At 41.3% G+C, this 16,521-nt stretch overlaps 1 protein-coding gene across 1 annotated transcript in view; it reads left to right on the top strand.

The window, feature by feature from the left end:
* The window catches only part of RNF115 (ring finger protein 115), a 766,070-nt gene that overhangs the window by 596,219 nt on the left and 153,330 nt on the right, over positions 1-16,521 (top strand). The window contains exon 9 of the mRNA XM_044079986.1: positions 11,275-11,390. Coding sequence (XP_043935921.1) covers positions 11,275-11,390 — 116 coding nt within the window. The remainder of the gene's footprint in view (positions 1-11,274; positions 11,391-16,521) is intronic.

Here is a 16,521-nt window from a genome sequence, read left to right as displayed (position 1 = left end):
ACCTTTCCCCCTGAAATTAAAGCGGGCATTTCAAGATCCTGTCAATTTGTTTCTCCTACTTTTCTTGGTCATTCAGAGTAAAAAACTGGGCCCCCCCTTTTTTTCTCCCCCCCTTTTTTTAACCCCAAAGGGCCCCCAGGTTTAAATTTAATTTTTCCCCCTTTTTGTAAACCAAAATTTATTGTTAAATGATCGGTTTTCCAAGTGTTTTACAACTGTAAATGCCTATTTATGTTGAATTGTATTAGACATTTTACAACTGTATATGTTTATGTTGAATTTCAAGCCTGTACTCCAATCTGCTTACTTACACTATCAGACTATTTACCCCACTCATAGGACCAAAAACTGGGACTGGTTAGCCCGCTCGCCTCGCTATGCTCGGGCTCGCTTCGCTCCCCTCCCTTCCCCCCTTATCCCACCCGCCCCCACTGTGTCTACATTTATAGCCACTAGGCCACACCTCTACTTCCTCTCCAACCTACACAACTTCCTCTCCAATCCCCCCCACCACTTTACTGTTTAACCACTACGATTCCTCTGAAGCACATTGATTACCCATTGATGACATATAACATGTCTATAAATAATTATAAACTCCTTCCTCTTATCTTACCACTCTTAATTCTGCCATACTTTCTTACTAGCTATGAAAATCTCACATCCGTAGGTTTCTCTTATCCAAAATGCCAAACCAAGACCCCCCCTACCTCCACTGACTGCGGAACTTGCCCACTACTACACTACCCCAAAAATTATAAATTCCAACCACTTGCTTCTAAAAAAACCACTCCGATCAACACCAAAATCCAAATATGAACTAAAACTACTATTCAAAGTTATTAGACTACTAGCGTATCTAAGAAAAAACATAACCAAAGATGGGGACATCCATCCTAATCCAGGCCCAACCTTAACTCAAAATCCTACCAGCCCACCACTCTCCCACCGACTGGTCAACTCCCTCCTAATATGCCACTTAAACATTAGAAGCCTAAACAATAAGATACATAGCCTGCATGCTGTACTAGCCACATACCTCCCCAACATAATGTGTCTATCTGAAACATGGCTCCGCCATCAACCAAAGACAATGAGATCCTGCCTCCTGGTTACAATATACTTAGGGCAGATAGAGTAAAGAAAAGAGGAGGTGGAATAGCCGTCTTGTATAATAGCACACTTAACATCATAACTAACCCTATACAACCACCCCAGGTCTCTAACGCTGAAATACTAGCTCTAAAAATTCTACTAAATAATCATAAGGGCATTAACCTAATTGTCACCTATATTCCCCCTGGGAACAATGTAGAAACACTAGAGGTCATTCTACATTGGATAGCCAACAACTACCCTCAAGAAATCATTGTCCTGGGCGATGTTAATATTGACTGGAACCGATGCACAGCACAGTCCAACCCCATCCCTGTTAACCTACATGGATTCTCTCAGATAATATCATCTACCACACGCAGGTAACAATAACCAAAAGAGAGTATACTAGACTGGATACTGCAACAGTCATCCCAGAACTATATGTCTGTAACTCTCCCTAATGATCTTAGTGATCACCTGCTCACATACATCATGAAAGACAAAATTAATTGTACAAGCTTACCTATTTATAGGTCTATCAGATCCAAGAAAAACTTTGACCCAACTAAATTTCAACTTGAACTCAAATCATGTAACTGGACAAAACTAAAGTTCCTTCCCCTTGATGAGGCAGTGTCATCATTTAACAATTCATTCCTTACTATACTTGACTCGCATGCCCCTAAACGCTCAATAAGAATTAAAACTCAACTAGCACCCTGGCTAACAACAGACACCAAAACCAAAATAACAACTAGAGACAAAGCATGGGATAAATGGCGCACTACCAAACTACCCCTAGATTGTATCAAATTCCAACAACTTAGAAATGAGACTAAAAAAGCCATCATACTAGATAAGAAAAATTACTTCTATAATCTGCAACATAAACATCAGAATAACCCTCAAAAGTACTGGGCAGGCATAAATAAACTTCTCCAACCAGGCAAATCCACTACTCCGACCCCAGGAACATTATCTGACAAGAGCCAAGAAGATATAGCCAATTCATTCAATACTTTCTTCACAGAAACCATCCAGTCATTAGCTAACCAACTTTCTCCTCCCCACACTTCTATAAACACTATACCCGACTCACCACTCTCTTTTAACTACCAGCCAGTGTCCACATCCTTTATCAGATCCCTTTTGAAAAAAAACTGAAGCCAACCACCCTTTCAGCCGATATTCTGCCGGCTGAATACCTGCAAAATTGCTGCAGATGTCGTAGCCTACCCTATCTCAATCCTAATTAACAGAACCATAACCGAGGCCTCAATCCCCTCAATTTGGAAAATATCCTATGTTATTCCACTCCACAAAGGAGGTTCATCCACAGAACTATCCAACTATAGACCTATAGCCATACTATCACCACTTGCCAAAATTATGGAAAAGTGCATGCACAACCAACTAATGCTCTGTCTAACCCAAAATAAACTACTCACAGACTCTCAACATGTATTCAGACCCCATCATAGTACAACCACTGCCCTCCTCTCTTTTACTGAAAATATTAATCTTAACCGGAATAATAAAAAAATATCCTCCGCTCTCTTCCTGGACCTATTGAAAGCCTTCGATATGGTAAACCATCAGTTACTTCTATATACTTTAAAAACCCTGTATCTAGATACTCCAGCCCTTGACTGGTTTCAAGCTTGCCTCACTGGGAGACAACAAGCAGTAATGTGGCAAAACAAGCTCTCCTGCCTACTACCAAATACCATAGGAGTTCCTCAAGGTTCCATATTAGGACCTCTCATCTTTTCAGTCTTCATAAACGACATCCAAACAGTCATCCCGGAAGCCACCTGCATTCAGTATGCAGATGACTTGACTATAATATGTTCCAATGCCTCTCTTGCAAATCTACTAACTACCACCCAACATAGCTTCACCAAAGTCGAAAACTGGCTTGCCAACCATCTCCTGATCTTAAATCCAAACAAAACCAAGTTACTTCTCTTCTACCCAACCAATAGATCTCCGACTGAAAACTTCACTATAAAATCCAATAATGGGACCATCATCTCCCCAGACACCTATACAAAGCTATTAGGAGTAAACATTGACAATAAACTCAGATTTGATATACATATCAACCAAGCCATTAAGTCAGTCAACAAGAAACTTGGGACCCTATATAGAATTAAAGCCTTCCTTACCCGAATGCCAGGGCAGCCACAGCCCGTTCACACCTTCTCTCTACCCTACTATATGCCTCTCCTGTCCTCACTCACCTTAACAAATCTGATCTGGCCAAGCTCTCATCCTGCTATAATCACATTGCCAGGTTCGTTACAGGCCTACCCTACAGAACACACCACTGTACTAACCTGAAAAAGCTTGGATGGATAGAATTCCCACACCTTCTTCACCAGTCCCAACTCATAGAGGCCTTCAAAATCCTTAAACAACCTGAGAATACCCCAGCACTAAAAAACTTAATGACTCCCTACTCCAATCTAAGCTGCCTTCGCTCAGCAAACAGACTCCTTGTCCAAACAACGAAATATCTCAAACTAGGTGGCGACGCGCTATTTGCCAACACCACTGGTAAAATATGGAACTCTCTCCCAAATAACATCACGCTTGCAACTTCTCTAAGTCAATTCAAAAATAGTCTAAAACTCCACTTCAAGTCACACTGGCTATGTCCTTGCTCAAACCCAGACTAGCTCTGTGCCATTAACTAAAACATAAACAACTAGCTAAGATGATAAGTACTTTGTATACTGTGATAAAGAAATATGTATCCTGTCTAACTCTGTCATTATACTGCCTACCGTCCTTGCTAATATGTTATTAATGTTACATTTGTAGTAATCTCAGAAATAGTAATGGCAGTCTTGTACTTGTATGTAAATAGCCTATGTTTTTGTTAAGTTCTTTCAGCTCATTTACCTGTACCTAATTATCAATGTAACTCTGTTGGAGCTTTTCTCCCCGGGCCTCCGCTGAAAAAGGACATGTATCCAGTCGGACCATCCCGGTTAACAAATGTAAAATAAAATAAATAAATAATAATAAATAAAATAATAAAAAGTAATCTATAACTATGATTACAGTTATTTCTTAATTGTAAACCCTCCATGTTTTCTTCCAAAATTGCTATTTTGCGAAGGGATTATTAGGGGAAGAGCAACATTTTGAGCCAAAATCAGGGACAGTTGAGAGGTTTGGCTATGCCTAATTCTATAAAGCAATTTGCATGTATGTACCTCTCAACATGTTAATGCAGTACATCTGGACAAGGCCAAATATATTGGGGGAACATATTAACGGTACTAAAAATTGCTCTTGTATAAACTGAGACAGTTGATGGAACAAGTCTTACTTTAGCATGCATTGGTTATGAAGTCTGAAACTCAGTGTGTCATTATTTAGTGACTTAATTCCTAAATGATTTGCCACAAATTTTATGAGGAACACACCAAAAATAAGAAGCAAAAATCTATTCATTCTTTGAAAATCTGGACAGTTGGGAGGTATAGTTCAGCTGGGGCTGTCTAAGTTTTCCGCCCTTCCCCCTCACAAAATCCATGGTCAAATGGAGCCTCCTCCTGTAGCCATTCCAGTGATCCCATTACTTGGCTATTTCACTCCAATTACCATAAACACTAATGCGCATACTGGTTTACTTCCATGATGATTTGGACTTCATTTGAAAGTTTTATTTTGCATTTTACAGCACAAACACCAAGCCATCTGCTAAACAAACTTAGCATTAAAACTTCTCTGCCCTTGAAACTCGCATTCATTGAAACAGCGTTGAAACCCACATTCAAAGAAAATACATTTTACCAGTGGCAGATAAAGATTAATTCTGGGCTGTTTTCAAATCATAGGCCCCTTGCATATGAAACATACATATGCTCTTTGATACACCTTCCTATTGTTTTGAATATTTTTCCAGTAAACAATGAAACAAAATGCATGCACCAATAATGACAAAACTGCCCAGTTCAGAACATTTCCTTCATCAAAGTCTACTCAAACTTCTACAGTCCACCATTATCAGTAAATATGCACAATTCTACAGTCCACCGTTATCAGTAAATATGCACAATCTCTGAAGTAAAAAAAAGTCATCTAAATAATTCCACATTAAATAAATCTGTAACTAATGAAGAGGTTGCTGCTAGCAAAAACCTTTATAGTTCATGGTTTCGTCGAAAAATAAAGTGTCTGATGCCCCTGAGGAAAAAATTGCCTATATTACATTAAAAATGATAAGCTAGTAATATTGCAGTAGGAAATGGATGGCAAACCGATAACAGGCTCATAGTTAGTATCAACTTTTTCAGTACAGCAGCATTCACCCCTTGTGGGAGTAGAACCAACAACCTTCTGCATCAAAAGCAAGTACACAACCTGTTGTGCTATTAACATTGCAAGCTGATTTTCCATAAGCAGCACTAAACTTCTCTTCCCCTGCAGCTCTCAGCTTCTTGTAAAATCTATTCAATACTTAACTGCATCTCAACTTTGCAGCACAAGAAATCTGGAAAAAGCCAAATTTATTGGGGGGGGGGGGCTCAAAAGGCCAAAAACCAGGGACACATTAAACATTGCTTGTATAATCTTGGAAAGTTGTAGAAAATGCTGTGTTACCACCATACATTTTACTGCCAAGGTCCCTGTGCAAAAGAGTCAGAGCAACATACCACTACGCCATATCAGCTGCTTTGTGAAAGAGAGGAAGACTGAAACTTAAATGGCTATCATTTAATGAATTCATTTCTCATCATAGCTGTCAACCTCTTAGCACAAAACACCTGGACAAACCCAGTAATGAGGGAATACAGCCCTCAGACATATTCATTGAATTCGGTTCTTGCCATAGTTGTCAACCTTAGCACAAAAAACCTGGCCAAAGCCAATAATGGGGCAATACAGTCCCAAAAATAAGGACACATTTCAAATATTCATCTTATAAACTTAGAAAATTGCTAGAATAAAAGGTTGCGTTACTATGTATTTTCTGAAGAATATGAAGTCTGAAATTCAAATGCCTGTCAATTTTATTTAACATTTGTTAATCAGGACAATCTGACTTGGAACAAAAAAAACAATTTTCAGCAGAGGCCCAGGAAGAAATAATGCAGACATGTCTTTATAACTTGGGAGGACACAAAAGCAAACCCACACAAACACAGGGAGAAGGTGCAGAACCCTACACAGAAGGCACCCCAGCCAAGAATCAAACCCAAGAACCTGCAGCCGTAAAGCAACAATACTACCACTGCACCATCAAATATCAAGCATTGCAACATTTAGAAACCACATATATTATGAGGAACAGATCAGATCAAATAGGAGGCAAAAATCAGCAATTTTTTTACAAATGGTGGTGGGTAAGGAATTCAGGTCCTTAACACCTGCATACAAGGTATAGGATTCAAGCCTGAGTATCTCTACCCAACACCATTTGTTCTCTAGCCACCAGTATATAACTGGGGCATTTTACACACACACACACACACACACACACACACACACACACACACACACACACACACACACACACACACACACACACAGTCCCTACTTCTGTCTCTTTCTTTCTCTCTCTCACACACACACACACACACACACACACAGTCCCTTCTTCTGTCTTTCTCTCTCTCTCTCTCACACACACACACACACACACACACACACACACACACACACACACACACACACACACACACACACACAGTCCCTTCTTCTGTCTCTTTCTTTCTCTCTCTCTCTCTCTCTCTCTCTCACACACACACACACACACACACACACACACACACACACACACACAGTCCCTTCTCTCTCTTTCTCTCTCTCACACACACACACACACACAGTCCCTTCTTCTGTGTCTTTTTCACTCTCTCTCACACACACACAGTCCCTTCTTCTGTCTTTCTTTCTCTCTCTCTCACACACAGTCCCTTCTTCTGTCTCTTTTTCTCTCTCTCACACACACACACACAGTCCCTTTTTCTGTCTCTCTCTCACACACACACACACACAGTCCCTTCTTCTGTCTCTTTCGTTCACACACACACACACACACACACACACACACACACACTCCTACCAGCCCAGCTAGCCCAGCGATCAGCTCTCCTGCACGACCCAATCCAGCGACCACCGACTCCTCCTGCATACGACCAGGCCGGTACATCCAATCCAGGATTGACCAAGTAAACTCCTGCATGCTGCTGCTACTAAATCCTGCATGCTCCTCCTTCACCAAACGACCAATCAGTACTCCCGCGCATGCACTAAGTCTCACAAGTCCTGCAAGAGCAGCTCAGTCCTCTTATTGGCTCTGACTGCGGCTGAAGCAGTCCGGAGCTCCTCTGTGTGGTGCAGTTGTCACCGCACAGAATCATGGTATCTCACAGCAATGCTTGCTGGGTACCTGTTTGTCCCTATCCGGACTGCCGGTAAGGCAGTCATAAATTTTTTGTTTCACAGATATTTTTTTGTTTTATTTTGTAGGTGTGGGGGGGGGGCTGCAGTCCGATAGGACGAGCCGCCCCTGATTCATACCAGCCTGGGGAGGTGTCCATTCATTACTAATTGGCCTAACTTCTGAAATGTGTCTTTTTATATCAGTTGTTGTGTTCCTAACATTAGCAGGATTAATTGCCTATCCAAAATTGACAGCAGTACCTAACAGGGTAAACTACAGATTTAACTGTTTATGACATGTCATGCAGGCATAAACAAATTCCTCTACAAAGTATGTGGGAAGTTGAGCTTAAAAAAAGTAGATGGGCTTTCCCTTCCTTTGATTCAAATGCAAGGCAATAAGTTTTTTTTTTTTTAAAAAGTACAAGCAGGCTGCTGGTACCTATACAATACTGCAAACGTATCGTAGGGAGAAAAGAAACCTAAGAATTGAGTTAAACAGTAGGAGAGTGTGGAGTTTTCCTTTAAGGCCTTTTCCAGGGCCCCCCAGGTCTGCCTTTACTGTAATGTTGTAACTGTTAGAACAGTTTATTGGGTCCTTGCAAGTTTTACAGATTGAGGACCCGAGGGCATTTGTCCCTAACTGAAGCACACTTACAACTAGCCTTTTTACCATAACAAGAATTGAAAATGATGTAGGCTGCACTTTGTTTTAGCTGTATGTTTGGTCCATGTCTTAGGCTGGGAGATAATTCCACCTCCACTCTGGATATATCCATATAACTCTAGAACTCTAACCAGAAGGATGCGTCAACATGTGACTAAAATTCCTATGGGTAAGGGATCATACTGCAGTAGTTCTCCTGTTGTGTAATCTTCAACCTTTGTGGTGAATCTGCTCGCACAGTTTACTGTGTAGAAGAATCTCTTGGCTGACCCAGCTGCAGTAGGCTGGATTGTTGAGGAGTCAAAATCATCACTGTTATAACCATTTCCCAATGATAGCGTTCTGTATCTTGGGCAGATATGGGATATTTGTTCTCCTCTTTCAGATGTCAGAGCTATTAATTGCCACATCCATTTTGTTCAGTATCAGGCAGCTGCTGTTAAGCTAATTCAGATCTTGGTGCAAACATTGTGGCCTCATCCTTAACTCATTCCCTCCAGCAGAGCTCTTTTGAGTGTATACCTTTAACTCCCAGTAGGCATGGCTTCAGCCTTTAAAAAATTAATTTATCACCTTACAGTTCTAACAAATACTTGTTGTTTATCCACAGTAGTGGTGCTGTGGTAGCGTTGTTGCCTCACAGCAAGACGTTGCGTTCGATTCTCAGCTAGAGAGTCTTGTGTGTGGAGGCGTGCATGAATGGGCGCGCCTTCGTTGAAGGTTGTGCATCAGGGCTGGTAACTTGGCAAGTAAAAATCCACTACCAAATTCATTGATCTGTTCTAAGATGTAGCGTGATCGAACATTTATTGCAGTTTTAAAGAAGCAGTGGTATAAAATGCAGCAGTACCAAGAAAAGTCATTGAGAGTCTGAACAGCATCAGCAACGTCTTTCCACTTGAAGAGCTTTTTAGCAGTGTAAATTAGCATTACTTGGTCATATGCTACCCCATCGTCCATCAAAAAACCTAGTAGGAATGCTTTCCATTTTATATCAGGAATGGTTCAAAATGACCACAGATAACTTTGAAAAGTATTAGTGTCAGAAGGGTGCATGATAGAATTGTCTTAGTCTTCTTAGATTCTGTGTAAGCAGTATGAGAGACTGGGCTATCCTGCCATAGCCTTTGTCACAGCAGTCACTGGACAAACAGGAATACCATCAGCAGAACATTGAAGGGGACTTGTTCTATGGCATTCTGGTACCAGAAACTGATCATACCCAGGCCTTTTCTTGGCCTTGGATTTTAAACCTTTTTATAAGATTATGCGTTTCTTAACCAGGTAAACACACTGAACAGAAATGCTCCTTTTCAAAGGTGACACAGGAACACTGTCTGTTCAAGTGACTTGCTCGCAGACAAATGCATTTGGAAGCAATCAAACCCTGTACTCGTGACTGTGTGAAGCAGCTTATTAACTACTTCACAGAGTTGACACTACACTTTTACATTATCCATTCTTCAGAGCATCATATCCAAGATTCATTTTCCCAAGTTTTTGTATTATTCCTCCCTTTTGAGGGTATTCTTTCAATGTTTTTATTTAGACTGTGTTGGTAATTTTGGATCATTTTTAAGTATGATGCAACAAATTTGCATGTACTTACTATTATTTTTACCAACTGTCCCCTTGTTTTCCATTCCCAGTGTTACCCTTAACTGCAGGAGTTTATTTTTAAGCAACCTTGTGTATATCCTTTTTTTGTTGTAGTATTTGTGTGTTTCTTGCATTTAGAACTCATTTCAAATGGGTTTCAGTAACTCATATGACATTTTCAGTGTGCTAACCCCTTAACCCCAGCAATAAATGGTACATGGTGAGACATACTGGGGAGGCGGCTGTCCACTGGGTGGGTGGAGGAACGACACAGGGCAGTTGGAGCAACAGCTTAGAAAGGCACTATGTGGAGGTAATGCCATGCCATACCAAGTGCATATTAATCATCTTAGAGTGAGTACATGGTTGTCAAAAGTGTTTACATCATGGTTTAGTAGCATAGAGAGACTAAGGGAAGCTTCTTTGGAAAGTCTCATGTATGTTTTTGTTTTTTTGTTTTTTAAACAACCCCCCCCCCCCCAAGACCTTAACAGTTTACATACATCATGGCTCATAGATAAAAAGGAAGTCTCCTTTACACTCTTAGTTCTCTATATTTGCTTGGCAGGTCTTTTCTGCCCCCCCAATGGTAGCTCTGAACTTTTCCTCTCTGTACTGCAAATCTTTATGGTAGCAAAGTCCTCTATTAAGGTTAGAGTTATGGCACTTAGTGGACTAGTCATTAGGGTAATGCTATAGTAAAAATTTAACGAAATGGCATTTACTTACACATAAATGGTCATATGTTTGAAATTTATAATGTATATATTTGACTGGTGTGCTTACCTGTTCCTGTTCATGGTGTAGATAAAGCAAGACTGTACAGTTAACAAATGCTATTTGGTACATAGTTCTGTTAATTGAAAGGTAGCTCAAAGTCAATTTGTTCCGACCAAGCAGACCAAAGAGGCTTTTGCCAGAACATTTTATGTAGGAGGCAGATATGAATGTTTGGTTCGTTAATCTTGACTGAATGGACCTCAGTCTATCAAGCTTTAAATGTGTATGTACAGTGTATCTTAATACTTCGACATAAAACAGTTCATATTTGCATATGAAAAATATATAAAGGTACATGAAGCCTGTTTAGGTAAATGAGTAAAGTGGTTAATTTGTTGAATGTATACAGTAATCTAGGTGTTATTTGAGGGCTTTGAGATCATTGTTGGCATAATCCTTAAGAAGATGGTTGCCATTAAGTCTGGCATGATTTTACTGCTAGGCATGAACCAAAGGCACATTCTGTCTTAAGATTGATGTTTGTCTCCAGCTTGAATTATGCAGGTACCTTGAATAACAGAGTTTTGCTATAATTGTTTTGGGTATTGGAGTGAATTTTATTGGTCTTTTTCATACATTCATGCGTCATTCACTTGACTCCAGACCCGTGAAGTAGATTAGTGATTCTCTGAACGAACATCATTGAGTAAATTCATTGCTCTTGCCATCTTGTGACCAAGTATTTGTGTGTCTCCTTTACTCCACCACCCCCCTTACCCCAACCTCAGATACTGGCTTGGAATGCCCAGTTTGTAAAGAAGACTACAGGGAAGGTGAACAGGTTCGACAGTTGCCCTGCAATCACTTCTTTCACAGTGAATGCATTGTACCGTGGTTAGAACTGGTAAGTCAGCATTCTTTGTTGCTCAATTCTTGTTCATTGAAGTGTTATAGGCATGGGAGTAGGCAAAGCACAAAAAAACTGTTCTGTACTTTAGGCAATGCGACTGTAGCTATGGTTTATCCAGGAGTAGTTAACCAGTGACATCTGGTTTTAATGTAGGACTGCTATAACAGATGTTTGGCTCATTTGTTGCAAATACTCAGGTCTTTCGTAGATTCTTTCATTTTCAGTCCTAAGTGTAGTACATACTGACAAAGGTGTAAAGATCCAATGGGAGCCTGTGTAGCCCATCAGAACAACCTTTGTAAATTTAAGTGTGAGATGGTGCAAGTTTGCAGTGGTGATCATGCACTTCCTTTCTTTGAGCCCTTTGCTTGGCATCCTACCATAAAAGCAAAGGAGGAACAGCACTTTTTATCTTGCAGCATATGCAAAAATTAAAAAGATCACTTTTATTCGGACACATATTCATTTTAGTTCTGAAATTACACCAGCGTCATATATTTATGCTTGTTCTCTGAAGAGAACTAAAGGTTGCACATTTGTGTTCAGCTCACTGTTTTAAAATGCTGCAGCCTGTTAATTTCTAAGCCAGTTTTGACCCGAGTTCTGTCTTAACTTCAAGTGACAATCTCTCTGCTTCAGTGTGTCCTCTCTGAAACACGTTCCAGCACACTGTGCAACATTGCAGTGATGCAGTAATATGTTTTGATGCGTTCCTGTATGTACTGTGTTCCTCTTTTTACATCTACCGGGGCAGTCTTGTGAGATCCTGGTAGAGCAGACCTCACACACTTCTTTTTTTTGGATAGTTTTTGTTAGGGGATTTGTGTCAGCACTGGAGGCAAAATTGGTATCAAGTTCCTGGTATGTTTCTTGAATTTGCTGTCTAAGCTTTACTGTGTACTTACACTCCCTGGCTTCTGTTTTGCTGTTTGTATTGATGTGGCTTCATCTTCAGACTGCCATCATACCTTGTATCATATGATTAATATTTAAAGCCTGGATATATTGGTAAGCGTATCAGCATTTTTTAACCAAAACCATTCAGAACAGTTGGAAACTTAACTGTTAATATAGTTTGCAGTCTTCATCCATTGTGCACTCCAAAATGTTCATCAGCTGCTGGCTGTATACACTTTATTTCCACATACCTTTAGTGATATAGCCCTAGCACTCTAAACCAAGCACAATCCACCCTAGTGATTACAATATTCAGATGTCAGTGCAACATATTAATTGAAAAAAAACTGTACTGAAATTTATCTAATTATTCATTTTTATTTTTATAACTGCCGCGGAAATGGTGTCTTTTCAGAATGCTGTACAGCTCAAAGCCTTCCACTTTCCAACTGTCACGATTGCTTCCCTGTTTACCTTCTCATCCTTTTGTGCAGGGTTCCCAATTGGGTAACCAGTCTCTCTGGTGTAGGTTTACTGAATAGCGAGTCCTACCTTCTCGTAAATGTTTAACTACCTTTTTTTGCCTGCTGTTTCGTACTTTTATCAAGTTGCACTGTTTAAATGATCCTTCCTTGGATTCCATTTCTTCAGAAGTGTAGCTTTATTGCATTGCCTACATATGCATTCCTTCATTTCAGTTAACCCAGATATTGAATTCTCTAACTGTTATGCCTCTCGGATTCATAGTGTCGAGGTACACCTTTATTAGATAGCAGCATACTTGCTGCAAGTAGCTGTCTTTTGCCTTCAATTTTCTTTCTATTCTGCTCCCATAAGAAGTAATGGAGTATCTACGTCTGTGATGTTCTTCGTTCCACATTGCTGCAGTCCTTACTATTGGGTGTAGTCCGCTGTCCAGTCGGCCCGAATACCAGAGTATAAGGCTGACGTCGGTCAGGGCGCATTAGACTGACGTCAGTACATCAGGGTACTAATGCGCATGACCGACGTCATATCCTCAGTCTTTTTTGCCGCATGGTCCGATGCAGAAGCAGTTTTGCGAGTGCAGGTTGGCGTTCTGAAATATTTCCGCGGAGTTTCAGACCGAATCAGAGTTGGCTAGAACATTTTGTTTTCTTGCCTCAGTATTTAACCGGATGTCAGAAAAAGTGAATAACTGTATTTCTTGTGGGAAACAGATACCTCATAGGGATTACCATACCTTGTGTATACCTTGTTTAGGGCCTGAGCACGGCGTTGTTGGATGCGCTCTTGTGCTAGGTTTAACAAGCGCACTATTAAGAGGCGGTTAGACTGTGCCAGGTTAGTGTTTGGGAAGCGTTGCAATTATAAAATGCCGTCGGATGCTCCGGCCAAAAGCGCAGGACAAACGGCCTAGGGTTGATGAACCGGCAGTCCCGGACGTCGGTTCTTTAGAAGGCTCAGTGGAGCCAGAGGTTTTGCCAGGAGTTTCTTTGGAGTCTCAGGCAGAGACTATACTGTTACAGGATGTGCCTTCTCAGGAGGTAGGCCAGGCTGAGGGGGCTTCTCAGGTAACTGTTCTTCCCTCTCTTCCCAAGGTAGTTAGAGCCTCTCCTTCTGTTGCCAAAACTTCTTTGAGAGGTAGGCCAAGTTCTGCTTCAGTGGGGGCTTCTACTAGCATTTCAGGTTCTGTGCCTAAGAAACATATGCTTAAAATGGCAGAAGATTTGATTACTATGATTAGAGGTTCTATGCCCTCCTGATAAGAGGCCTAGGGTGGAACCGAGTTTGATAGTTTTGAACAGTGTTCAGAGGCTTCTGAGTCTTCTGAAGATTTGCAGGAGTATCCTCCTTATTCTGATTCTGATGTGGATGATTCCACTCCTACAGCTTCTCCTCCTGAGGATTTTTCATTTTCAGAGACTCTGCATTCCATGAGGGAGCACTTTAAATGGGAAGGTCAGGATTACTCTGATTCCAGGAAAAGGCTTAGGGAATTCTTGTTTTACCTCAGCATAGGCCCTTAGCTATACCTCCTGTGTTGAATGTGGTGGAAGATGTTTTTGCAGAGGCTTCCCTGAACCCTGATTCTTTGCCTCCTGCTCCTGTTAAACCTGATAGGTACTATAGGGTGCCTGAAGCTCATAAGTATCTTTTTAAGAGTCCTAGGGCAGACCCGAAACTGTTTCTCAGGGACCTAAAGGTGTTAAGGCCTCTGTGGTTAAAAACCCTGTTCCCACTGATAAAGAGGCAAGGGCTTTGGATAGATGGGGAAAGAAAGTGTATACTTCTTCCACTTTAGCCATGAGGCGTTGAATTGTCAGTTTCACATGCTTAAATATCAAAATTATCTCCTTTCACAACTGAAATCTAAGGTGGATGCTTTGGCGGAAGGTATTGAGTGTAAAGAGTTGCTGGATTTAGTTCATGTGTCTGAACAAGTGGGTAAGCATTCCTTGCAATGTGGTTTTGATGCTGTACAGGCCTCCTCGAGGGTGGCTGCCACTAGTTCTGTTCTTCGCAGACATGCCTGGTTGAGGGATCAGAATTTAGCTGAGCATGTTAAGACAAGGATTTTGGATGCTCCTTTACAGTCGGATGTGTTGTTTGGTTCGCCTGTGGAAGCAGTTTTGAAGAAAATGGAGGACAAAGCTAAGTCTATGCAAACTGTTAAAGATTTTTTGCAGGTGCAGCCACCAAGTTTAGTAGAAATTGGCCTACTAAGGGATGGACATATCCTGCTTATGATTCCCAGTCTAGGGGTAGGTCTAGACGTGGTAGGGGCAGAGCTCAAGGTTCTTTTAGGCCTAGAACAGGGAGTTCACCTGCTCAGACTTCTGGTGAGGGCAGGGGTCAGTCCTTTCGTAAACAGACCCAATGACCTGCCTTTTCAGCTGCCAGTAGATTCTCGTCTGGCAGCTCCTTTGGGAGGAAGACTGTCTCTTTTCAAGGAAAATTGGGATTTAATTACTCAAGACAGATGGGTGTTGGATATCATTCACCACGGTTACAGGTTTTATTTCCATACTTTGCCCCCTTTCAAAGGCATGCCAGACGTTCCTCCTCCACAAAGAAAAGAGGCTCTCAAGCAAATTTCTCAGTTACTCCAAATAGGGGCCATTCAGCCAGTCCCTGTATCAGAAAGGGGCCTAGGATTTTATTCTCGCCTGTTCCTAGTACCAAAGAAGGGGAACACGTGGAGACCAATTTTGGATTTATCTATCCTCAACACTTATCTGGACATTCCCAAGTTCAAGATGTTGACGTTACAACAGCTTTTACCTCTGCTGGGCAAAGATCACTGGATGGTAACTTTAGATCTCAAGGAAGCTTACCTTCATGTGCCTATAAGACTAAGTTGCAGGAAGTATCTGCGGTTTCGAGCTGGAAATTCTCATCATCAGTTCTCTGCATTGCCCTTTGGCTTATCTACTGCGCCCAGAGTATTCACAAAGGTTCTGGCTCCAGTGATAGCTTACTTCAGGCTGAAAGGAATTCAAATCTATCCTTACTTGGACGACTGCCTGATTCTGGCTCAAGAAAAGGAAGACCTTCTACAGCATCTGGAATATGTTATAGCAGTGCTAAGATGCCTAGGGTATTCTGTGAACGAAATAAAGTCCAGTCTAGTACCCTCTCAAGACATGTGCTTTCTGGGTGTGAGACTGAATACAGCAGCCCAGATGGCCTTTTTAACCCCGGACAAACAAAAGAGTCTATCCCTTTACTTCCATCAACTATCTCATCAGTCCGTGCTGACTGCAAGGACAGTCCTTCAAGCATTAGGGTTCATGGCATCTTGTATTCTGGTGCTTCCCAATGCCAAACTGCATATGAGGAAGCTACAATGGTATCTCAAAATGTATGGACACAGCACTGCCAGGATTTGGACACTGTCATTCAAATAATACCTTGCCTTCAAAAGAATTCTTGTGGTGGGCTCAGGAATGTCACCTAAACAAGGGACTCTCTGTGACCCGGCCAGAGGCAGTCAGATTTTAACGACAGATGCCTCGGACATTGCTTGGGGAGCTCATCTAAATGGAAAGTGGATACAAGACAAGTGGCCTGCCAGACTACAGCATCTACATATCAACATGAAGGAGATGTTAGCAGTCCAGTTTGCATTAATGGCTTTCAAGGAGTTACTTCTTCCAGGGCAGGTGTTGATTCTAACAGACAACACAACTGTCATGTGGTACATCAACAAGCAAGGGGGAACCCATTCTTATCCTCTATGCAGGCA

This window comes from Protopterus annectens, chromosome 8.part0 (assembly GCF_019279795.1).
Source record: "Protopterus annectens isolate FY-2018-M chromosome 8.part0, PAN1.0, whole genome shotgun sequence".
NCBI classification, from domain to species: Eukaryota; Metazoa; Chordata; order Ceratodontiformes; family Protopteridae; genus Protopterus; species Protopterus annectens.
Note: the sequence above shows the minus strand (reverse complement) of the source record. Positions and strands in the feature narration are given on the sequence as shown.